General features: G+C 43.7%; 1 protein-coding gene and 1 long non-coding RNA gene across 4 annotated transcripts in view; both read right to left on the bottom strand.

Moving 5' to 3' along the window:
• The window catches only part of JADE2 (jade family PHD finger 2), a 167,868-nt gene that overhangs the window by 122,987 nt on the left and 19,056 nt on the right, over positions 1-25,825 (bottom strand). For all 3 annotated transcript variants that reach the window (XM_066618226.1, XM_066618225.1, XM_066618227.1), the window contains exons 2-3: positions 24,862-24,919; positions 19,183-19,268 (exon numbers count right to left, since the gene is read on the bottom strand). In XM_066618226.1, the coding sequence (XP_066474323.1) occupies positions 19,183-19,268; positions 24,862-24,919 (144 nt within the window). The remainder of the gene's footprint in view (positions 1-19,182; positions 19,269-24,861; positions 24,920-25,825) is intronic.
• Positions 5,985-7,246, bottom strand: LOC136642045 (uncharacterized). Its single transcript, XR_010793948.1, has 3 exons — positions 7,145-7,246; positions 6,552-6,622; positions 5,985-6,290 (listed from the first exon to the last, which is right to left on the bottom strand). It is a non-coding gene; the product is annotated as an uncharacterized lncRNA (long non-coding RNA).

Below are 25,825 nucleotides of genomic sequence, written 5' to 3'. Positions count from 1 at the left end.
GGACTGCTGTTGCTAATGGCTCACATTGTCTTAAAATGCATAGCATTAACAGAATATAAAATATTTCATAGAGGTAGTGGAATCAAGGATCAATGTCTGGGACATACATCCATACAGATTTAGAGCAGTTGTTCTCAAACTTTTTAGCCCAGGACCCACTTTTTAGAATGACAATCTGTTGGGTGCCACCAGAAGTGATGTCATTAACCTGGAAGTGATGTCATGGGTGGAAGTGACATCAAGCATGAAAAATTTTCAACCATCCTAGGCTGCAATCTTATCCATACTTATCCAGGAGTAAGCTCCACTGACTAATTGTAAAAGTATATACATTGTAGCCTGTTAAAAGTACAGATTTCCCCAAATACAGTCACATACCATGTTAGCATCAAGTCTAATATACTCAAAATAAAATATTGAAATGAATGGGGACCCACCTGAAACTGGCTCGCAACCCACCTGGTGAGTCCTGACCCACAGTTTGAGAGAGGTGTGTGCTTTCCCTCCACTAAATCTTTCCTCTCCTCTTCTCCCTCCAATTACCCCTTCTGGCTTTTCAGGCCAGGACTGGGATAGATTAGTCCTAATTTTATGCCAAGTAAGTATGATTGCATCTATTCCCCTGAAGATGAGAAGGGAAGCTGCAGTCGCATTTTAGTCCCGCTCTGTAAAAATAAGCTTCCACATTCAAAGGGCAAATGTGCCGACACTCTATCATGATGAGGCTTCTTTCTGTATAGAACTGGAAATGTACAAAATTGTGGATTATCAAAGAAGAACACTTCAGAAGTGACAGAATGCTGCAAAAATTCTCAAAGAAACCAGATCAGTTGTCTGGAAAGCGACCAACAGCTAATACGCTCAAACTGTAATCTGAACATTTTCCCTCTTTTGTTTTGAATGATCTGGGATTAGAGTTTGGGAAAAGACTCAATTATTCTACTCAAACTCTTCTGAATTATTTATAGAAGCTAAATAAAGAATAAATTGGGCACTGATGAACTGAAGACCCGGTGGTAGAGGGAAAGTTGCATAGTGGAAAACAAGCAATTTTCTCTCAATAGGACTGTTTATTATTTTCTTCCTTCTGCAGAAATTGACAAATTATCTTTAAAGGTCTGCTGCTTAGCAACACCAGTTCCACTGATCTGCTCAGAAGATGTTAATTGCTTCTCCAAACAATGAGAACTATTTAAAGGGATACACCTCTAATTTAATAGCAAGAGAAATTTATCAGAAAAAAACATAGTAAACTGAGACTGCAGCATTCAGGCACAAGCAATGCTCAGTCTTCCAGAGCTTGAATTTCACTGATGTGGGGGAGACCAGCATTGTGTAAACTTGTTGTGCACAGTGTATGTCCTGACAAAGAAACTGTTTTAGGGATCACATTTATCCCTCCATACCTCAACCACTGGGCAAGAAAAGATCTGCTTAAATTAAGGATATGTTAGTGACAGGACAAGCAAAATTTGTGATGTGCTTATTTTTGGTTAAGACTTGTTTAATGACATCACTTGCTGCCTAATGACATCACTTCCAGCCCTCAACAGGCATCATGAATGCTATTTGGCCCTCTGTATGAAATATGTTTGATAACCCCCTGCCTTAGTCTCTCTTTCACATTATAAGCCCCTGCTTCTCTCATTATATGCCAAGTCTAAGGGAGATGAAGACGCATGGGTGAATGGCCCAGCATTAATCTTCTCTCTAGATTTGAAAACTGTTTTGGATGAAAAACAGCTTGCAAACGCTATAAAATAAAGGTCTTTAAGAACAAAAGACACAAGTGTGGCACAATGCATTGGCAAACATGCTCTTGTCCTAGCCTGTAGGGTGCCTGTAGCCTGTAGGGTGCAGGGTGTAATGCAGGTGCTCCTCTTACTAATTGGGTAAGAGGCACTTTTTCAAGTGGGTGCTCCTCTTTTTAGCAGGGGGAGAGCAATTGACCCACCTCACCCCAGCAGTGTCTTTTCTAGTGGCTGTCTGCTGGTGTTCTTTTGCATCTTTTTAGATTGTGAGCCCTTTTGGGACAGGGAGTCATTTAGTTATTTGATTTTTCTCTGTAAACCGCTTTGTGAACTTTTGGTTGAAAAGCGGTATATAAATAATGTTAATAATAATAATAATATTAGAAGGAAATCAGGGTTCAGGCAGAGCTCTAGTTGTTGGAGGTCAATTCTATGGAAAAAAAAGACTTATTCACACAATGGGTTCATAGCAGAGACAATTATGGGATTCCCAAGAGAAACTCTTGGATAGAATTCTCACTTCACATTCATGACCCTTCATGTCAAACAGCGGAGAAATCCTACCTCGCCACTGATGCTGCACATGATATAGGGCACAATCCTAACCAACTTTCCAGTACTGGCATAGCTGTGCTAGTGGGGCATGTGTTGCATCCTGCAGTTGGGGGGCAGTCATGGAGGCTTCCTTAAGGTAAGGCAATGTTTGTTCCCTTATCTTGGAGTTGCATTGCCCTTATGTCAGGGCTGGAAAGTCGGTTAGGATTGTGGCCTAAGACGACTAATACTAGCTTCCCAAGCTCTGCACGACATGTTCCATACGTACACAGGGGTTTCTTAGCTCTTGGTGACAGCTCCCTGCAACCTACAAATGCATTTCCCAAGTCCCAAAGACTCTACAGCAACACCCTCAAAGGAGTGAGAGAGAGATAGTAGACAGGGCATTTCTGAATCCTAACTGCCATGCACTGCGCATCAATGTCCATACACGTTAGAGTATGTCTTTAGTTTAGGTGTATATTTATACATCACTTCCTTGTGTGCTTAACAGAGCTTACAAAAACCCTGAAAAATATCAAGACACATCTCTATAGTACCTCCCCAGTCAGCTGCAAACATACAAATGCAGCGGTGAGTCTGTCCACATTCTCTTTTGAGACCATTTCAGTGATGTGGGCAGAAGAGGAACTGTCAGGAAGCTAAGAAGGAAACAGAGTTAACGCAGCATGCTTGGGAAATCCGTGTCCTGGAAGAAAGTCCTCCAAATGCCCTACCCCCCTACAAACAGCAGTGAAGGAAATACTCTCTCAGTACAGAGTTGAGGGCTATTATACCAGCACCAGGCAACAGGCCAATCCTCTCTCCCTTTGTCCTCTCCCATATTTATGTCACAAGTACAGTCGGTTAGACTGTACACATACATTGTACACAAGATTACACTGCAGGTATCAAATATTCCCAGTACAATTAGTAAGCATCTTAATAAGCACTAAATGTTGCACATACCCAACAATAGTAATGGGAACCCACAACAGCAGTTACATATACTTTACCTAACAACTACATGGGGGCCACTCCAGCTAAAGTCAGACATCCAACTGGTCACTGAAAGCAAAGGAACTTCCAAGTTAGTCCTGACCAGCTCTTTTATGGATTCCATTGGCCCTGGGCACAATAAACGTTAGCAGAATAGAGACCTCAGTGTAATACTCACTCTACAAGTTAGCTGTTCACTGGCCTCTGACAATGTGTGCACTCTTCAATTCATTTGCTTTGTGTAATCAATTTGGGGCTCTTCTTGCTGAACGCAGTTTGTGAATGGAGAATTCACTCAACCAGAGAACGCTTCCTGTTCCCAGAGAATCTACAGCAAACATCTGGATCTGCCAAAGTGAGTCAGAATCCCTGCTCTGGGAAGCACAAGCAGTGCAGCAGGTGGCAGACTGGCAATCTCTCCTTCTGAGTTATTGGTTCTGCCTCAGCTACTGCTTTAACATGATAAACGCCGTCATTAAAAATCAGCCCAATGAAAATATATGTCATTCCCACTCCTCTCAGCTTCGGAGACTGGCACAGGCTGAATCAAATCACCACAAGTGTGTTTCAATACGCTGTCTGCAAGGTTCTTATTTACTGTTGACTCAGGAAAAGTGGGTTGGTATCCTTTTAAAACACATTTGAAGAATTAAAAGCCCTGAATCAATAGGATGCAAAAACCACATATATTAGCCACAAGTATTTAAATAAAACAACAACATGACAGTACTTACACTTTTTGAAGCCCAAACAACCAATCACAACTTTCGGTTTGAGAGAGAAATTCCAATGGAATGAATACAAAATTGCAAGACTAAAATTCAATAAATGTTGTGGAGCAAAGTGAGTGACATGTGTTCCTGTACAGATTCCTGTACAATTACCCAAAGGCCTTGCAAGAACATGGACAACTTAACACCAGCTGCAACTAATTTCTGACATATCCTAAAGATGCAAGAGTCACGCATGTGCCGTACCATTATAGACGAGCCAAAGAGTGAATGGCTCATTAAAGACGAACTTGCTATCTTGCTCTGAAAGCCATTCAGTAGCATTGGTGGAGTAGCTTAGGAATGCTGACATTTCGAAAGCTATATATGTTCCATCAGCAGCCACATCCTAGCTCGCCCTATAACTGCTGCTAGGCAAATTGAGAGCGTGCAAGGAAAGCAAGGCACAGCTGGATAGTTCTGGCCTGTTCAATCATCTTTTCTTCTTGTTACGCGCCTATGTGCGCTACTGGTACAAGATGTGGGAATGATTCCAGACAGAACCCCCCTTGCCCCACAACAAAATTCAAAGTGTGAAATCCTTATGTCAAGAGGGCACCAACCCACATCAACGAACTTCAGACACAGCCTGAAGTTCCCTGCCAGCAAAGGCAGGAACAAACCACCTTTTTGGACAAGAAAACAGCCAGAGAAAGGGTAGGAGTGCTATTCACAGCAACCGAAAGTTCCATTATTGATCCTCAGGCCTACAGAACTCAATTGTGACAGGCTCCCTCCTTCCCCCCCCCCGACCTGAAAGGCAAAAATCTTGCTGTGGCACCAATGTTTCCAGGAAAGCAATACAAAGAACAATACAACACACTCCACATATTTGCATTTGTGTCTCTGTGATGGAATCAAACATAAAGAGAGTCTCCCAGACAAAGAAGAATGCACACTATATTAGCAGGATTCAGTATTAGGAGGCAGCACTGTGAACTGGTTGGTAGCACTGTCAAAAATAGCAGAATTCTAGGACATGAACTGGGGACTTGAGTTTCATACCACAAGTGGTCTCAGGAAGGCAGTGCCTTCCTTTTAGGAGTGCATTTGGCACCAATAATTTGAGATGGAAAGAGGACAGGTCAATGGGATTAGAACTCCTGCATCCCATGCACTATTCAGCCCCCCAAACCAGACAGCCACTGTAGTAGAAGAAAACAGAACACGTAAAGAGGTTTGTAGTCTCTTGGCGAACCAGCCCATAACATATGCATTCCCTCCCTTGCACAAGGGTCCCAGCCATAAGGCTCTGAGCTCCAGGTACATTATGTAGAGCTATAGCTGAGTGCAAAACAACATGCCTCACACAGAAGAAGTCCATGGTATGGCTTCCATAAGAAAGGGCCTAGAAAAGTTACCCCAATATGACAGTACAAAGCGATAGCTGCTGATCACAGCAACCAGCGCATGGACCAATGCTCTCTTTTAGGTAATTGCCTGGCTTATTCATACTATGGAGTGTCTTACATTTTGGTCAGCCACCCCATCCAGCTTTAGCGTCTCCTATCTTCACCTGATTAAGCCATTTGTGCCCAATGTTGCATGTATGCAACAGGGATCAAATGTGTACACCTGTGGGCTGGGCAGAAATGGCTTAATAATGATGTATGCTGGGTAAATATCAATCTCCCACCTTTCCCCAATTCACAACAGCAACAGTGCTGGGTTCATTACACCAGTAGTAATCATGGAGAATCAGGAGGACCCAAGCCCCCATCACTCCCCTGTTGAGACCCTAGTGACAAGTTTGTGGGCAACATATAGCCCTTGTAGTTTGAGATGGGATGGTGAAAAACCTCCTTTCTAAGATGAGTTCCCCCAACTGAAAGAAAGACAGATGAGAAAAGTTAAAAAGAGATGCTGGTTCCACATCTGATAACCACCAGAACAGACACACAGCTGAAACATTTTTATTGAACACTGTCAGAGGGAGAATAAATTCATACATCAATACAGAACAACGGAATATGAGATAGTCAACCTACAGGTCCCTTCTGCCTGAAAAGGCTGTGTGAGATAAGCGTCATGCGGAAGTTTTTTCTTCCCCCATCACTGTAGCGCCATGCTGAATATTGCTACACCTGTTACATTACTGTCCATCATGCACGGTAGAAAGGTGGCAACCTCTCAAAAGAACAGCTGGTTACCCACTGGTCACTACTGCTGCTGGCCACATTTGGGGTCGACATGGCACTGTACATGGGATACATCACCGCACATATTCAATGGCTGCCTAAAGTGAGAAAAGAGAGGCACAAAGGTAATAATAGATAATGGACCAGGACGTTCATTGGGGATTTGAGGACTTGGCAAAGACTGACAACACCCAGGTGCTTTTCCACTCCCAACCCTCTCACTGGTAGTTTCCCGTCTACATTTAGAGATTTGCTTACTAAGGATGGTAATGACAGTGGCAAAACAGTGGCAAAAACGGGAGAGTTGGGATAAACATTTTAAAATGGATAAATAATGTAACTATAAAGTCAAAACTCACACAATCACTATAGGGAATTGCACTTGAACTCCATGGCCAGTTCTTGCTTATTTTGCACCGTGGCTCTTGCCCTGCAAAGGAAAAATAATTCATGTTCCACCAGCAGTGACAACAGGAGGACAAAAGGTGGCTAGACTATTGCCTTTATTAATGCATGTTGGAGCTTAACCAGGTTGGGAGGATTTTGGCCAAAAGGAGTTCCCTTTCTTAACAGTGCATTCTTTTGCTGCATCCCTTGTGTGGGCAACCCTGTTGCAACTTCAACAATCAATGGTCAATAAGCCAATAAATGCCCTGTGCAGATGTTTACCTGTGTGTGCCTTTCCCTTTGAGCGCCACTTTAGAAACTCTCTCTATACTCAATATTTGTCACTGCAGACAAATGCTGGATGTGTGGGGACAGGGTTTCAGGAGTGCTTCAGATAACATCTCTATAGGGTAATCAGTTCTCCAAAGTGTGGTGGGAGGGAGGGAGAGTCACTCTGTGGCCATGAGTGTTTGAGCACTATGCATGTCATCCCCACTCTTGGAGGCTTAGGATGAAGGACACCCAGAAGCAATCCACCCTGGTGAGTTGCCCCTTCCTTCCTTACCTGTGCAGTGTGTTCTTTGTCCTTTCAGCCTCAATTGTAGCAGTGCAGTTTAAATTGCTGGTGGGTATTTGTATCTGGAGTTCTGAGGCAGAGTGTCTGTAAGGAGCTCTGAAAAACAACTGTTATTCATCTAATCTTCATTGCTTTTTATTCTTTCTGGTTGTCAAGTGTTTGCTATTTGTGCAAAGTGCTTTTTTGTGCGAAGTGTTCCCAGAGTTCCTCATCCCTAAAGTTCCCAATTGTATAGTTCTTGTTCTAAAGCAGTGATTTTCAACCTTTTTCATTTCATGGCACACTGGCAAGGCAACTAAAGTTGTCAAGGCACACCATGAGTTTTTTGAGACTTGACAAGGCACACTATGCTATCAGCAGGGGGCTCACATCTCCCAATGGTCCTATTGATAAATGACCCTCTCCCAAATTCCCATGGCACACCTGGGAACCATTCGCGGCACACCAGTGTGCCACAGAACAGTGGTTGAAAATGACTGTTCTAAAGAAATGGAGGCAGAACAATAAAGCCCAACACTATACATCTTGATATGTGAGCTGGGTTCACTTGCTGGAGCTTATAGAATCCTGGTGCTGTGCAATAGCTGCCTACTGAGTTAGCTGGAGCCCCATTACCCAAAGTGGTGGGGGACAGGCAGTTGCTTGGGCCCTCCATTGACTCCAGTGAGTGTGTATTTATTACAGATATTGTGTTACTGAAACTTCGCAGGGGTGGCAGGAAGAGAGGACCCCAGCTACATTGGTCACTCCTGAGCTCCCCTAACTCTTCCAACTGCACCCATCTTTTTCCTTATGCTCTTGTAGCTATGACAGAATAGCCATCACACTAATTTTAAAGTTATGACAGGGTACATCACCATGCCATCATAACCACTACACAATTGTAGCTTGGCATTCTGCTGGTGTAGATCTAGTTACAATCCTGGCCTTAGCCTGCCAGCATAACCAAACGATAGAATTGCACAATAGGTTAGGTTACAACAGACTCAACAGTATTTCTAGGGGGAAAAAAGAAAAAGCTGGAGCTTAGAAAATAACTTTCAAAATTGCTGCTTCTGGAGGAATCAAGACGTATTAAAGTTAACTGTGGGGAGAAAAGGATATAGAAATGTAACTAAGAACACAAACCTAAGTGTTCTCAGGGCTGGCACAAGTCCCTTGTGCTGGCCCAGCACCACTGCAAATGTGCCATAAGTCATGCTTGCATCCCCTTCACAGCCAGCTGGGCCAGTGCAAGGATATGCGCTAGCCCGCGGAGGCTGCATCCCGCCTCCACGCCGACCAAAAGAGGTAAAGTTATGCTGGCCAAGGGTGGGGGGAGGTTGGGGAGGGCAGGAGGAGAGCAGAATGAAGGAGTTTTGGGGAGGGGGAAGGATGGGCAGCAGGTAGGCTGGCCCAGGGAGAGGAGGTGGGACTGGACTCCAGCACTTAGACCAGATCCCAAGCCCAACCAGGTCGGCCCAAGTTGGGCCACACAGACTTGCATCAGCGATTCGCTGGTGTAATTCCAAGTAGCCCCATAAAGCTAGCACGACACAGGATAAGGGGAGTTCATTCCCTGTACTCAAACTTGCACCGCAGACAGCCCCAGCCCCATACTGAATAGAGGGCAGACCAGCTGGCCTGCCTGTTCCAGCATGAGTTAGGATTGGGCTGCCCATGGCATAAACAATGGCTTGTGCCCAAAGAACTAAATGCACTTTGTCAGATGCGGTTTTCCTGACCATTTCTCCCCACACCAATCCCATGCCTCCCAAAAGCCTCTCTTGGAGGGAGTAGGATGGGTTTTGCAGAGGGAGGAATTCCTAAGCATCTGGTGAAAGCACATATAGAAGGTGCCTCTGCATGATTCTGAATGATTCTCCCCTCCTCCTAGTCCCCCTGCACAAAATCAGCTATAGCAGAATGAATAAACAGTTAACAGTCTAGAGAGGTAATAAACTTACTCACAAATTACATTCTTCAGGAATCCCTTTTTCTCCAAAACCACTAACCATAAATTTGAGCTATGCCATATTAACACCTCCCTGAAAATCCAAAGCAAACAACCTGTGACTTCATTTATCTTTTCAGCCACGGATATGAAGATGACAGCGAGTCACTCTGCCATTTTTGATTCATAGCCTTCCACCATATCATTAATTCATAAATGTCTTCCCTTTGGCCACTGTTGGGGCATAAACATAACCAAATAGAGAACTGCCAGTTCCATGTTTTGGGATGTAAATCAATGTTTGCCCTCAGCATTGTGGTTGATACTCTTAAGTCCCCAGTCCAAGGGCCCAATCCTACACAATTTTCCAGCACCAGTGCAACTGCAATGCATCCCCAACATAAGGGAACAAATGTTCCCATAACTTAAGGAGGCCTTTGTGAATGCCTCCCCACCACAGGATGCAGTGCATGCCCCGTTGGCATGGCTGCACCGGCACTGCAAAACTGGATAGGATTGGGCTAACTCTGTTATGTTAGTGTCAGTATTCAGATACCCAAGCCACATTTTTTAAAAATGTTTTCACTAACTTTCACTTTGAAATTTTATTTGTGAAAACACATGTGTAAAGTGCAAAATCAAGTCTGTTGACTTTGAATCAATTGAATCAACTAACTATCAAATAATTATCAATTAACTGAATCAATTAACCTGGGACAAGTACCACCCTGTGGCTACAATCTCACTGAAGAACAGGTTAGAAAAAAATATTCCATTATTATGGGTGCATTTTGAAAAGTCTAATTTAGGGCGCAATTCAGAGCAGCCCTTGGGCTGGTGCAAGTCTGATGCACTGGAGACCCGGAGGTGTTGCAAAAGTTCCATAAGGCACTTTCGTGCCACCTTGGGAGTCCGGATGCCACCTCAGGTCGCTCCTTGTACTGGAGCAAAGGTAGGTACGCGCTGGCCATGTTGGGTTGGAGTGGAAGTCTGGAGAGAGGGCAGAACAGAGGCTTTCTGGGGCAGGGAGAGGGTGGGTGGCAGGTGGGCCCTTGGGTAGGCTGGGGTTGAGAGGAGAGTGGAGTCAGGATCTGAAACTTGGACCAGATCCTAACGCCATTCCTGGGTGACCCAGTGCAGCTCCAGGTTGCTCGAATCTGTGCCACCTCTTTTGGTGGCGCAGATCCAAACAGCCCCATTAGGGACGCTGCAGTGTTACCCAGGGTAAGGGGAATGAATTCCCCTTGCCCTGGACTGAGCTCCAGGGAGCCCCAATCCCACTCTGGATACGGTGCAGGCTAATCCACCTCCCCATTCCAATATGGGTTAGGACTGGGTTGCCTATTTTTCATTCATTTTATATACATGAAAAATGGTCTAAAGGTACATTCCAGAACAACAATAAGGGAGTTTAGCCACTGATTACAACAAAATAGTGAATTTTCACCTGAAATTGCCAAATTAGAGTAGCCAACTAAACCCATGATTTTAGATAATGAGACGTTTCCACTCCGACAGAGTCCTGAGAATCAATAGAAGAAATTGTGTGATCAATCAGTATCATACCAACCTGCCAAAGCCTAAAACACCATTATGGTTAATCTATGACAGTACCATATTCTCAAATAATATCTCACCACTTACTTCTGTGAGATTCTGGCAGAGATTCAAAGCAAATTTCCTTGAAACTAAGTTCTACTGAAATCAATAGGGTTTACTTTTAAGTAACTGCATTTAAGATCTCTCCTTTTAGACATCTTAACTGAACAAAAAAAATCATGCTAAAAACTGCTTTTCATTAGTAGATGAGGCTGTTTTGCAAAGAAATTGCTTAATTTGGATACTTTCAGCCCAATCCTATCCCCCGCAGCAGTGCCAGCTTCAGCAACACCAAAACAGCTACCACTATATCCAGTGGTACCTCTGGAGGTCTCTTTGGGGGAAGGGGACAAAAATCCCCTTGCAAGGGGGCTTCTCCAGTCTGCTTTGGCTGTTTTGCTGGCACAGACTTGAAAGCCTCTGTGTCAGGCTTTTCAGACTGAGAGAGAAGACAGGATACAACTAAGCAGGCTCCGCCAGTCCCATCCCCTCTCCTAGGTCGATTCCTCCCCTGCCCCAGAACGCCTCCCCCACCACCCCTACCGTTCGTTGTCCAGAGCTCTTCCCTTGTTCCAGGCAGCATTCATTCAACACTGGCCCCTGCACTCACTGCATGAAGGGTGCCCTAAACAGCATGTTTACGACACTCAGCACTGGTGCTGGAGCTCACTGCCAGTGCTGAGCACCTTTAGAATTGGGCCCTAAATCAGCTGTAGTCTTTTCCCTAAAGGAACAATCTTACATTGATGTAGGCTGCTCAGTGCTCACATTGAGAGGGTCCGTTAATGTGTTGGATGTTTATGCCACTGCAGAAGTATTAAAAAGAGCCTAAGGCTATGATCTTCAAAATCTTTAGCCTGGAGTTCCTATATTGCTGGGAAGCTGCTGGGATTACTCCAAAATAACTGACCACAGTGTAACACTCCAATCTGAAAGATCTGCTCTGGTTAATCTGCCCTCAAGGCCTGTATAACATCCCTGCAGTTTAAACATAACATTATGGCTCATATAGTTGCTTGGGTGTGGCAAGCAGCATTTTCCATAGTAAACACTTAAAACCATTTGCAAGTGTGCACATCTTAGAATAAGTGAGTTTGGTTGTAGTCTGATTGGCCATCAAACTACAATTCTCAAACAGCAAGTGGTGATAGATCATTTTTAGACCCCCATTCATGAGTGGTAAAACGGCAAGGTGCAAATGAAATCAATCGTTATTTGTTTAGAGCACACAAGGCATCTTATACTGCATAATAAAAACATACACACCACAGTAAAATCAATTTTAAAACAAAAACTATATTGTATTTACCTAAGGGGGGGGGAGAAGTCACTTGAGAGCAGGCCAAAAACTTCCCTAAACCAAAGACTCTTCACATAGCAACATTAAGCTAGAAAAGGTGAGAGAAATCTCTCTGGAATTCCACATTCTAGGTATGATGATAAAGAAGGCCTTTTCCTTTGTTCCCACCAACCATAATTCCTGAAGTAGTGGGACATGCAAAAGGGCCAACAGCAGCAGAAAAGCAGAATCAAAAGGTAGAACACAGGTAAATAAATCTTAAAGCTGCTATAAGTATGTATGCCGTAATTGGGAATTTGCTTCCTGCTGCAAATAGTTAACATCTTGTTATCTAGTGTGCTCCCTGGGGCATTTGGTGGGCCACTGTGAGATACAGGAAGTTGGACTAGATGGGTTTATGGCCTGATCCAGCGGGGCTGTTCTTATGTAGATTTATTAAAATGGTTTTTAACTTGAAGATTTTTTTTTTTTTTGCAAACTTGCCTAATTTGAATACTTTATCTGAATTACTAAACTGATGCCAAAGTTCAGAACATTTTGTCAAGTCATGCTCAAAAGCCTGCAAGATAGGAATATGAAGCCATGTGACTGAACTGCCTTTAATCACAACTTTTTGATTTAACTGGGATAAATGGGATGTGGACTGAGCCAAATGGGAGCCAAATTCTATCTGTGAGAATCTACCCACTGCAGGCTTCTATTCTGAAATCAGTGTTAGAAAGCAAGTCCAGCTTACAATCCAGTTTCTAACAGCAGTCAGCATTGGCTGTTTCAGAAGAGAAGAAAAAAGATTTTATGAAGTAGTACATTCCTTACTCCAAGCCTCTGGACATCTTAGCTAAAAGCAACCAATGTGCTTCTGTGAAAGTATAAAATCTGTTTTGGATGTATGTGGCAGCATAAAACTTCACTGTTTCCCATGACAATGAGTTATACGAGTTAACAGCGGAGTTATGTAAAAAGTATCTCCTTTCATCTATTTTTAAACCTACTATGTATCTGTTTAATTGGTTTCCTCATTCTTGTACTCAGTAATGGTTTCCCATTCACTTTTAATATACTTCTTTTCATTCTCTCTTTCACTGTCTTGATTCTAAGTCTTTTTCTCTCTCCTATCCACATCCCTATCAATTTATCCAATTCATACATTCTCCACAGTTTCCCAAAATTCACTGAAGTTTCCTCACAATACTAAAAACCAGAGAGTGGCACCCAACATTCAAGAAGCGCTATACAGTCTGTATTATTCTCCACTGTTGTTTCTTAGTATGGTATTTTGCCCTTTGGTTAGCTGCATTAGGTTGGTGGCTTCAGTGAACTATTTTCAGGAACTCTAAGACTTATTCTCTAAGTTGGAACAGGCAATATGGGGTTTATTTTATTTAAAGCTTTTTTATACTGGCTTTCTCAAGATTTCTCAAGACACAAGGAGGTTTACAGTTGGCAGGCTGCTCATTTTTTTTTTTTTAAAGGGGCTTTTACAATTACTGTTCTATATACAATTCATAGAACCCTCAATTTCTCCAGATGTCTCGCTTTCAATGTATGGTCATCAACCTGACTGAACTCCAACAACTTCCAAGCCTTCACAGGCAGCCACAGATCACACCTTGGCCAGTTCTCAAGATTTTATCTGCTTCTTGTCAGCTGACTCCACCACATTCCACACATTCCTCTGAGAACTCCATCAGCAGCTACCAGCCTCACATCCTAGGTTGACTCAGGGCTGATTCTGCTTAGCATTCTCAGGCAGGGCAACAGCTCAACCTCCAATAAGGAGGGATAGTAAGATAAACCTTACAGGACTGTTGTAAGGGCAGCATCAAGAATAATGCTATTAGATTAGAAGACACTATTAACCTAGTGTGCCAAACCCAAACTAAAACACCGTCTGGAAGTGCCTGCAAAATTGGAAGCACTAACTCACTCTGCTGGAACTGCATAACCAAAAAGGAAGGAAGGAAGGAAGGAAGGAAGGAAGGAGGCGGTGTGGGGTTAAAACATATCAGGGCATGATTTGAATACTATTCAGAGGCCAGAAACTAGAAAATCAGGAGAATAACAGGTACGCCATACAAGATGGAAACAGGCAAAGAGTTTTCATATAACAAGATCACAATATTATAGTCTGTCATCATGTTCATGTTCATAGATAGTGTTTGCTTAGCCAGTGATACAGGAACAAATGGAAAACTGTTATTTCATGAAGGCATATTCTTGACTCTCCATTCCTATGCACATTTCCCTTTTGTATCAACCACTAACCAGATCCTACAAAAGAAGGACAAAGGAACATGCATGTCACTTTCCACTCAAAGCATATGATTATTTTATTATGCAGTTCTAGAAATAGAAGCTTTGATAACTCCAAAACATCTTCAGGCAGCCAAGAGGCACACACATTGTCTACCCAAAGGAAAGCCACCAAAGAAAGGCTTGGATTCTCAAGAGTATACCTATTTCACAGCAATGAGCCTTGCTGAGCAATTTGTATTGCTGAACGTAGGCAGACAACTTACAACATTGTATTATGACTTCTTATATTGTCATCTTCTCTAGAGATACGTGGCAGCCACGTCAGACAATAGGAAGGGATCTCAGGCTTTAAAAGAGGTCTTCTCACCTCATCACACCAGAAAAAATCAAGAAGGCCAGGAGAGGAAAGATTCGTATGCCCATACAATCTTGAGTCACAGGCTAAGGCCAGGAAGGAATCTGAACCAAGGATCAATTGTTGCTGGGTGTCCTAACAATGTTGTATAATGACCTCAGTGTTTACAAAGGGCTTTGTGTTTTTTCTGCGCAAAGAAGCTTGTTTTTCCAGTTGCACAGTGAATGTGTATAGCTAATCCCTTGTCACACAGCCTTTCATAAATAAGCATCACCCTTGACTTAGCTAATGACTATGTAGCGCTAATGCCTGTGATTCCTTATCTTTCCAACTTGGGCTGTGGCAGTGAATAGGAAGGACAGCTCTCAGCCAAAGGATGCAGTATCAAAGAGGACAGTGAAAGATGCATGAGGTAATTCTGAAACAATGAAAGAAACTGCTGCCAAAGAAGACAGTTTCACCTCAGAGCCCCAAAAAAGCAACTGACTTGATACCAAGGGAAGTGAGTCACAAAACTTTGATTTCAAGCCTTCCATAATTCAGGCTGCTTACTAGTGTGCTAAAGAGGGTACCTCAGTTCATTAGGCTGCTGGTGTAGCTGTTAAGAGCCAGAGCCATGAATCAGCCAGTTCCTGGTTTGAATCTTGCCTTTCCTATGAACTTACTAGATGGTCTTAGTTTAGCTATTATTTCTTAGCCTCATCCCTGCATCTGCATCTGAAAAGAGGAGAAAATACTAGCTTGCCTTGCAGGGTTGTTGTAAAATCACAAGGTAATGCACATGAAACGCTTTCTGCTGAAAGTATCATTTAAATGCTATATATCTTTATTACTACTATAAGATTAAGAAACAAAATCAAATCAAGAAGCAAAATCAAAAACTGGCAGTTAAGATTTCTAAAAGTTTACAGTAGAATCAAACACCATCTAATGATGAGATAAGGAAGGGTTCCTTAGGTCCTGTAATGAACAGTCCAATCCAAGCCAACTTTCCAATACTGATGCCAATGGGGCACATATTGCCCCATTGAGATGGGGGGCAGTCATGGAGGCCTCCTCAAGGCCTCCTTGTTTCTTTACCTCCGGGTTGCACTGAGGCTGTATCAGTGCTGAAAAGCTGGATAGAACTGGGCCATAAATGTATTAAAAGCACCTGTTAGCTTTTATTTTCTGTTCAGCATGAATAGCCAGCTCTTCCCATGCGGCAAGAAAGTTCAGTGTATATTAATAAATAGAAGCAATACATGTGCATCCTCTGCTTGTGCAAAGGTATAATTCTTGCAATATGATCCCTTGAAAAGGAACAGTATTTACCAGAGCAACGGAGAACGACACCTCAGGCACCCAAAGAGAACCGTTTCCCAACTCTGAGATGCCAATTGCAAGGGCCAGGCTGTTTCCCTCTTCAGTTTGTGGTGAGTGATTCACTTCATCACTCAGGAGTTGAGTTCCTGTGTTGAGGCTTATGTGTCATAGGCCTGCTGGAGACCAAGAGAAACCTGCATAGCTAACCTTTATTTTCAAATGAACTTTTCATGGTACAAATAGCAGGCCTTGAAACTACAGGCTGTAACCACTGTGTTCAAGGTGAGACCAATATGTGACATTTTCTGTTTCATATTTTAATGGCCAGAAGCCACTTTGGGTTGGTTAAGCATGGGGCTTGGAGTGCTCCTTTTCAGCGGCAGGGTCTTTGCATGTAGCCCATGGGGCATAGTGCTGGCAGCCACAGCAAGCCCTCCTTCCTCCACTCACTTCCAACCCCTTACATACTTTCAAAGATGTATGAGATCCTTCCCCACTAAGCTGCATTTTGCTGTTTAGTTGCATTTTATCCTATGTATTTCATTTTGATTTTATTGTGCCTGGCAAAATTTGAGAGGTTCTTGTGCAGTGGTCTTGCATTATGTCAGGTCTCTTTCCCCAGACACTATTAGTGTAGCAGTGCCAGGCATTGCTACCGTTCTTACACTGGGGTTAGGACCATGCCCCCAAAGATGAGCCAAGGAGAAGTACTGCTGAAAATATGAAAGCACTGTATGGAGTTACTTCATGAAACTTCTTGCCCAAAAGCTTATTTTCTACAGCAATGCACCTACTTTACAGCCTGCTTTGTGCTAAAGATGCAGGAGGGTTCAAAATGGTAATCTGCTAAGAATCCTCATCAGCCTGACAAATTTGGCTGTTGTCTTAAAATAGTGAAAGGAATTGGAAGCCATAAGGAAGTCTGTTGGAATATTTCCCACTGTGTCAGGCTTATTTGTGCATTAGACTGATCCATGAGTACTGAAAGGACAATTCCATTCTACCATCCACAAACGCAATGCTCAACACAACCCAATGTTTTATGGGACCCTGAGTGAAACCAAGCACAAGACCATCCTGGAGTCTGTCTGTAGACAAGTATCTACCACCTCTATATTATTCTACTTACTCACAACTTGCCCCAGTACCTCCATGCCTGGGTGCAGGATTCAAAAGACTCAACAGGAGTAATGAGAAATCAACCTGCAATGTCTGCTCTGGTACTTCATGGCAAAGGTAAACCAGAGTGTGCAGCTGACAATGAATGAATGAATGCCTGTTGGGTCTTTTTCTCCAAATGACTTATCTTAACTCTGGCTGGCAGTGAGCCAAACAGTACCTGAACCCCAAAACTAGTTCCAAGAGATTTCTTCAATGGACTGGAACTGAATTAAAACTTAAAATTGCTTACCTACCTTGAACCAGAACTGGAACAAAACCCTTGAACATAAAAAAGCAGTAATTGGTTCAGCACAAGTGGTTCAGTAATCCAGCACTTGGTTTTCATTTACAGCACAATCCTATGCATGACTATACAGAATTCAGAAGTTCACAGAATTCAGTGGGACTTACCCCAAGGAAAGTATGTACAGGTGTGTGCCCCTTAACAACCTTCTGGCTAGCGACAGGTCGCATATGTGATGTTTGCTGCCAATCAGGAGGTCTTACCCCCCCAACCTTCCAAAGCTAAGGGGAGCAGCTCCCCTCACCTCCTGAGGATTTTTTGAGCCTCCGAGAGGCCGCATGCATCCGTGTGCTACCTCTGCAAGGTTCAGAATGCCCTGATTGTTCGAGAGATGTGATTTCTGGAGGAAACCAGAAGTCACATCTCTCATGCAATTTGGGTATTTTGAGCCTTGCAGTGTGCTGCCTCTGGGAGGTTCAGAAAAGCCTTAAGAGGTGAGTGGAGCTTCCCCTCGGTTTTGGATGCTTCACATAACGAATGGCAAGTACCACTTGATGATAGCAATGCTGGTCTGCATCCCTATCATTAAGCAGCGCACAACTATATAGAACTGCAGCCTTAGTGTTTGATACTGGTCAGTACGAAGTTCATCTAAACCAGTTTGAAGTATCTGAACTAGTTACCAAACCACTTTTTAATGCTAGAGTCTGAACCACAACTGCACCAGAGAGTTCAAAAATACAGGTGAACTTGAAATTAACCCGCGTTTGACTCCTTAGGCCAGTGGTTTTCAGACTGGGGCATCATGACGCCCCAGCCTGACGGCCCTGGCCTCTTTCCCTTTCAGGGGCGGGGGCAGGAGGGAGGCAGGGAGGAGGCAGTGTCGCAATCCCCAGGATCGCGCCGCTCAGGAGGGCTGCAGGAACTGGGGTGCACTCACCAGTCCCTGCAGCAGCCTGTCGGGGGTGTGGGAGCCTTGCGCGAGCATCTGCAGGGCTCCCCAGGTCATCAGAAGTGAAAGTGGAGCAATCACACTCCACTTCTGCAAAACCGGAAGTGAAGCACAATCACTCCACTTTCACTTCTAACTAGCTGGGAAGCCCTGCAGACCCTCGCGCAAGGCTCCCCACACCCCCAACAGGCTTCTGCAGGGACTGGTGAGTGCATCCCAGTTCCTGCAGCCCTCCTGAGCAGTGCAATCCTGGGGATTGTGATGCTGCCTTCCCCCCCCCGCCCCGCTGCCTCCCCCCTGCCCCCGCAAGGACTTACAGCGGTGCAAATTCTCCTAGAGAGTTTGAAAACCGCTGCCATAGGCTCTAAGATGTTCACCTGACTCTGCAATGCAACAGAAGCCAGCAGATAACAGGTTCTGCAGAATCTGACTGTTCCTACAAAGCCCAAGCAGATCTTTAAGTCTCCTGCAAGTAGAAACCTATCCTTGAACTCCAATAGTGCTGAATAGTTCCAGAAATGTCCTCTGCCATTTCAGGCAGGGGACTAGTAGAGAGTAGAGGTCTGCAATTATTGCCTAGTTTCTAAGGAAAGACTTGGACTTCTTTGCAATGTCACTGACGCTTAGTAAAACATAACATGCTGGGCAGGAGAATCGTGAGACAGCTCCCTTTCCGATTTCAGTGCTGTTGGTCTCAGGGATCACACAGGACCCAGTGTAGCCCCTTTGTTGACCCTCAACAGTGGAGGGTCTCAGCACATCTGCCATTATCTAAGGCCTGCATCATGATAACCTAATCTAGACACAGTTCTATTCCTATGTGGTGTTCTGAAAATACAACTTGTTTGCATTTTAAACACTGGACAATAATAAAAAAAATACCATGACAAGGCCTCAACAGAAACATGAAACATGGCTAACCTCTGAAGGTTTCTTCTCCTTTTGCCTTGACCAGCCAGATTTTGTATTGGGGATTTTGGAGCATCTTGAAGTGGATGTTGTCTGACCTTAAGAAGAAAATAAGTAGGATAGGAGTTAAATGAAGCAAAGACTAATCACAGTAACTGCTATCTGGTGGGTAACAAAAACCAGCATTTCAAAAGTCCTGAATACCTGCGGCTTTCACTGCTCAGCATATACACGTGCAGACAACATTTTGGGGCTAAATAAAAATGCAGAGAAAATATTCTTCAAACAGAATCTAATACAACTGCAAAAAAAAAAAGGGTGAATGCATTGCTGGTTTTCATTAGCAGAGGCAGAGAGTTCAGATCACAAGAAGTAATAATTTCACTCTGTACTGTCTAGTCAGACCTCACTTGGAATACTGAATCTAGTTTAGGGCACCACATTTTGAGGGCGACACTGGTAAACTGGAGAGGGATTAGAGAACAGCAATTAGGAAGGGTGAGGGATTTGGAAACTCTTATGAGGAACAGTTAAAAGAGCTCAGTATGTTTTGCCTGGAGCTGAGAAGACTAAGGAGAGATATGATAGCCATCTTCAAATATCCAAAAGGCTATTAATACAGAAGAGGAGGACTTGATTTCTGTGATACCTGAGGACAGGACTAGAACAAAGAGGTTGAAATGACAGGGACACAGATTCAGGCCAGAAATGTCCTAACCCTCTCTTGCGTGTTGGTCTGTGGAACTCCTTGCCATAGGATGTGGTGATGGCATCTGGCCTGGGCGCCTTTAAAAGGGGATTGGACAAGTTTCTGGAGGAAAAATCCATTACGGGTTACAAGCCATGATGTGCATGTGCAACCTCCTGATTTTAGAAATGGGCTATGTCAGAATGCCAGATGCAAGGGAGGGCACCAGGATGAGGTCTCTTGTTATCTGGTGTGCTCCCTGGGGCATTTGGTGGGCCGCTGTGAGATACAGGAAGCTGGACTAGATGGGCCTATGGCCTGATCCAGTGGGGTTGTTCTTATGTTCTTATGTGTTCTCTCCCACTCATTATTTGTTTATTTAGCAAATTTTTATCCTGCCTTTCCTTCACACTGTGAATGGCCAAGGCAGCTAAAATCAACCATAAAACAATAAAATCACTGGGAGTTTTCAAGCAGAGGTTGGATGATCCCCTATCAGGGTGGCTGCCGTCACCTGCGCTGAGCAGGGGGTTGGACTAGATGACTTCCAACGTCCCTTCCAACTCTAGTTTTTTATCACTCTATGACAGGGGTGTCCAAAGTTTTTGGCACACCACATCATCTCTCTGACACTGTGATGGGGGCCAGGGAAAAAAAGAATTTACATTTCAAACTTGAATAAATTTACATATGTTTACATAAATGTATTAAAGATGAACTTACATGAATGAATGAAGGTCTTGCAATAGCTCAAGGCCTATAAAAGGCCTTGCACAAAGCAAGGCTGGTCTTTCCTTTGCTGCCGCTACTGCATCACAGATGTGAAACAGCAAGCAGTGGAGGGAGCCCTCACCCCACAGCTCATACAAGAGGTCAAACAGTCGCCCTCATGCGGAGAGCAGTTGCATTGGGCCAGTGTGGGCTCCAGCAAATCTCCGGAGGGCTAGAGGCTCACTGGAGACTGGGGGCTCCCTGAGAGCCGCATTGGGAGTCCTCAAGGGCCGCAAGTGGCCCCAGGGCCGGGGTTTGGGCACCCCTGCTCTATGATAATGTGCTAACTATGTCAAGAAATAATAATTCATGAATGATGGACCTCCAGTCAGAAGGTTCTGCTGCTTGAATCACTTAACGAATTTCCAGCTTAGAGCTAAGATTTTTTAAAATGCTTGGCATGAGCAGCAAGTTTCACATTAAATAAATTAAACTCTTTTCCATCTCACCCAACAATCCTCAGTTACTTGAAAATGTTAGTTCTTCTAAATAACCTTGATATTCCCCTGCATGCAGGCCTCTGTCAGTTTAACTCTAAATGATATTTCTGTTTATCTATTTAAACAGAATGTTATTTCTGTTTATTCTAATTACCCAAATTGTTTGGGTATTTCCAGGACTACTGAGGCCACTGAGCTAAACATCTGACATTATTTTTAAGAACTGATGGGAAACGGATGTGACCAGCATCCGTCCAGTCTTTCAGACAAGTACCGTGAAAGACCACTGCTTGAGACAGGCCTTTTCAGACAACATGGTGGTGTCTTGTCAGCTAGTCTTGTCAGCCATCAAACATGATGGTGTCTTGTTAGCCATCAAAATAAGGCCGTGGGAGGGGTGAATCTGGTGTTGATGGTATGCACCAGATCCTATTCCCTCCATCAGCAACCTCTCCACCCTCTTCTTCTCAGACTTGTGCCAGAGAAATTTCTGGCACACATCCAAGGAGATCCATTATGGAGCAGGAAGCTAATGGAGAGAGTTCCCTTTTGAAGCGTCCTGATCTGCCCCCTCCACCACAGGATACACCCTGGATACGGTGGTGCTAGTTTCTGGTGCAACTGCAATAGGGGGAGGACGACAGTACAAGGCTCTCAATCCCGCAAAACCTTTGTTATACCATAGTTCCACATAGCTGAGGATACAATGATGGTGACTGTAACCAACTAATCACTCTTCGTCACGATATTCATACTTGCAGTTCCTCAGGAGAATACTAATAAGTAGTATGAAATGAACAACAGTGGCTTTAGGGTAATTTACAAAAAGAAACACTTCATATTTACAATGCCCTCACTATACAATCTCTGTCTTGACTAAGGTTGTGGAGAACAACACTTCCAACACTGTCAGCAGAGGAGCAGTGATGCAGATGTGTTGATATAACAATAGTATTGGAAGGGGTTTGAGTGTAATCTCACTAGAGATGCTTACCAAATGACAACCATGGGATTTTTTAGACATGGGGGAAATGTGAGGTCTGCAGTGAAGCACTCTGGCAAGAGCCCTCATGAGATCTCAAGTGCCCTCAACAAGTCCTTAATTTCACTGGTCACTGACAGTACTTCACAGGAAGTTCTGAGTACCTAACATAAGTGGTCACTAAATGAGTAGATTTTGCAGGTTCCAGACATTCAAGGATTATAAACTGCTAATAGTGCTACTCTCTTCTAACACATTAGATAGGGTATTTGAGAAACCAACAGTTGTCATGTGGCTCTGCAATTTAGTAGAAAGTCATAAAAATGTACCATTTTTGCTACTACTTAAAGTGGTTGATGCCCTTCTTTAGAGGTTCTGAACTGATCCCTTCAAGTGGTAAAGATCACTGCTCTACAATATTTTTTAAAAGCTCACTCACCTAGGCAAAATGAGGCTCTGTAGTACTCTCTAGAAACAAGACAGAATTGCTGCAACCATTATGGAAAAAGTCCTGAAGCCTGACAAGATCATTGTTGCTTCACTAAGAGCACAATCCAAACCTGCGCTGGAGCAGGCAAGCCAGAAGGCTTACGCTGCATCCAACGCAGGTTCGTTGGGTGCAGCGGCTCAGCCACGGGCAAGGGGAAGCTCTTCCCCTTACCCCTGGGTAAGGGCTGCGCACCCCTATGGGTCTCCTCGGACCCGCGCCACCTCTGGAAGTGACGCACGTCCGAGGAGAGCGGAGCGGCTAGAAGCCGCTCCGTTCTCTCCGGGGATGGGGGTTGGGATCCAGCATAACCGCCGGGTCCCAGCCCCGCCCCTGGCTCCCCCACCCAGAAACGCCCCCTTCCCATGCCCCCCCCCCACACCTACCTTTGCCACTTGCGGCAGCACGAGAGCGCCAACACAAGCAGCAGTGCAGGAGCCACCACAGAGGCTTCTGCCTGCCTCAGCGCATCTGAACGCGCCGACGCGGCTCCAAGTCATGGAGGCGCAAATGTGCTTTACGGCATGTTTGCAACCCTCCTTTGCCGGCCCAAGGGACTTGGGCCTGCATAAGGCGCAATTTAGGATTGCACCCTAAGTTACATCATAAGGTCAAGTTTTATACTGAAGTTCAGTTTTGAAAATTCTGACCCAAAAATAAAATCTGTTTTATCCTGGTTGTCATCAAATTATCATATTTTTTACACCTATGGCAACCTTCATTTAAATTCTGAGGCTGCTAAATCTGAATAGGGTGACTTCATTACCAATATGTGTAACAATGCTAATACTTTGGCCCAAAGGCTATGTGAAAATAGGGCAAGATAGGCTACTCTAAAGGCTATCCTTGGTCTTTCATGAGGCCATTTTAGAATCTTTTATTGGACATCCATGTGGCGTATTCTACCAAATAGTCTCAGGACAAAGCAGTGTTTATACAGATGACATCACTACTCTTCTGTAGGTTGAAAACAACTGTAGAACATAATTTCATGGTCTGTCCACAGCTTTAGGCTACATCTCATCCTAAAAATATGTTTTTTAAAGAAAGAGATACAGCCACATGTCTTCAGATGCATATAAATATGACAAATGTAGAAAGGTAAGAACATGTTATTCTTCTCTTTTTACATTTGCATACATCATTCTGAGTGTGTGTACCCATATATAAAGAGTTACACCTGGAAACTTAGTCTAGCAGACAGATTAGCAACTAGAGGTCCCTGGGCCAAATCAGACCCCTTAAGTGGTATCATCAGCCCACCATTTATCTGTTCCAAAAGCAAAAATGGGGATTGAGTGAGCAGCATCTATTGACAATCCAACTTGCTATCAGTTTAGAGGGAAGGCATCGGTCCCAGTCTCTTTGTCAATGACCAAAGTTTGAAACGCTCCCCTGCCCTTAGCCCCAAGAACTACAGAAACTGTAAAAATATTTTAGTATTGCTTCAGGGCTTCTGAGGGTTAAAAGACTGTTAATCACAGTCTTAAACTGCAGGGCCTTATCTCTGCTGGACTTTGGTATTTATGCAGCAGGTGATGTTTTAGCTGTTGACAAATGCTCTCCTGCAGTGTAACTGTAAACACAACTATGACCTTCCTATTCCAGGAAAAGAAAGTTACTGCATATTGTCACATGGTTTTAAAATGCCATATTGTGTCGCTCCCTTGCAGGTAACTAAGGGCAGGAGTTACTTGATTTTGCAGGATTACCACAGCTGTGCTCATGTTGTAGGTTCATAACCTATCCCTTATTTTTCCCTATTTAAACCTGTGGTGTTTTTTTTTAAATTTCACCTGCTTTTAGAGCTCAAACCAGGCATCTTACTGATGGGGAACTGAGGCAGAAAAAGTACTGTAAAGTACCTGCATATTGTGCCCATGATACAGCTTCTCACCCAGTCACAGTCCACCTCTATTTTGAGGCAGGTTCCTTTCAAGCAGCTTTCCTCTTCCTGAAGCTAAAGCACACTCTCCTGTGAGAAAATGGTTTGAACTGGGCTGGGCTGTCTAGTACAGGCTTGTCTGGGTCAAGGTTTTGTCATCAATGTTATTTTATGGCTTCCTCTCACCCATACTGTTTCGAGGAGGAGTACCTGAGGATCCAACAAAAACACTCGCCACCAATAATGTCAATCGATATTAACTTCTTTATACCAGTAACCTGTTTTTAAGAAGCAACGCCCAAGTACAATTTATTGTTCAGGGACTACCCATAAAATACAGCTTTCCCGGCTGTCTGCAAAGTAATTATTCAAATGCTTCCCCTGCTGGAGGTGAATCGTTTAGTTATCTTGTTCAAAGCCTTGAATTAAAGGTCTTACTGTCAGTGGTGTCTGAGTTATCGCTGCTGATAGAGTACTTTCGTCGTTTCTCTTCCATCTGTAACAAAAGAAATTGAACATTACACTTACTGTTCAGGAAACTCATTATGGCACCAAATCACTGTTATCTCAGGATATCCACACATCACATTAACCCAACTACACCAGTGAACACTTAGCCTAATGACAGAGAATTACCAAGGGGTTCAAAAAGTGGAAAAGAGCATCACTGAATCGCCACAGCAACTTTTCTCTTCCAAATCATTCTACCATCTAGATGTATGATGAAGAGCATTTGACTTTGTTTGAATCATACAGCATTCGTGGCAACCCTAGCACCCAACCAACCATATACCAAAAATGCACAGAAGGAATCCCCATCACTATGGCATGAAGAATTTGAGGCTACCAGGCATCTAAATATAAAACCAAGTGTTGCTGAATCTTGCAACTCATGTGGCCAAAGGAGCAAACCAGCAAACTAAACGTTTGCTCCTTTCCACAGAGCAGCCAAAGCCCAATGCAGTTGCGGTAGCATGGATTTATTGCTCAAGTTCAAATACAAAAAGTGTGGAAAGGATTTCATTATGTCGGTTTCTATTTCAGGATAAAAATACTTTTTTGAAGAATAAAACGCCCAGTCTACGAAAGGGTGTGACAGAGAGAAGAGAACTTGGACAAGCAATTAGCCACATGGGAACTGAAATCCAAACCACATGGCAGCTATACCACACAGCAGTCCACTGACACATAACTGTTGGCTAGGCAGATCTGCCAATTTCGCCACATCAAAAATTGCCAGAGAAGTTCCATTTGGATTGTAGGACTTTTACTCAAGAGGGAGGTCAATACTTACTATGGACATAACAGATCACATTTTTACTCTTTTTTCACACTGAGTTATTGTGAGACACACTACACAAAACTATGCTCCTGATTTTCTACATAAAACACGCTAACAGAC

Source organism: Tiliqua scincoides, chromosome 2 (genome assembly GCF_035046505.1).
Source record: "Tiliqua scincoides isolate rTilSci1 chromosome 2, rTilSci1.hap2, whole genome shotgun sequence".
NCBI lineage: Eukaryota > Metazoa > Chordata > Lepidosauria > Squamata > Scincidae > Tiliqua > Tiliqua scincoides.
Note: the sequence above shows the minus strand (reverse complement) of the source record. Positions and strands in the feature narration are given on the sequence as shown.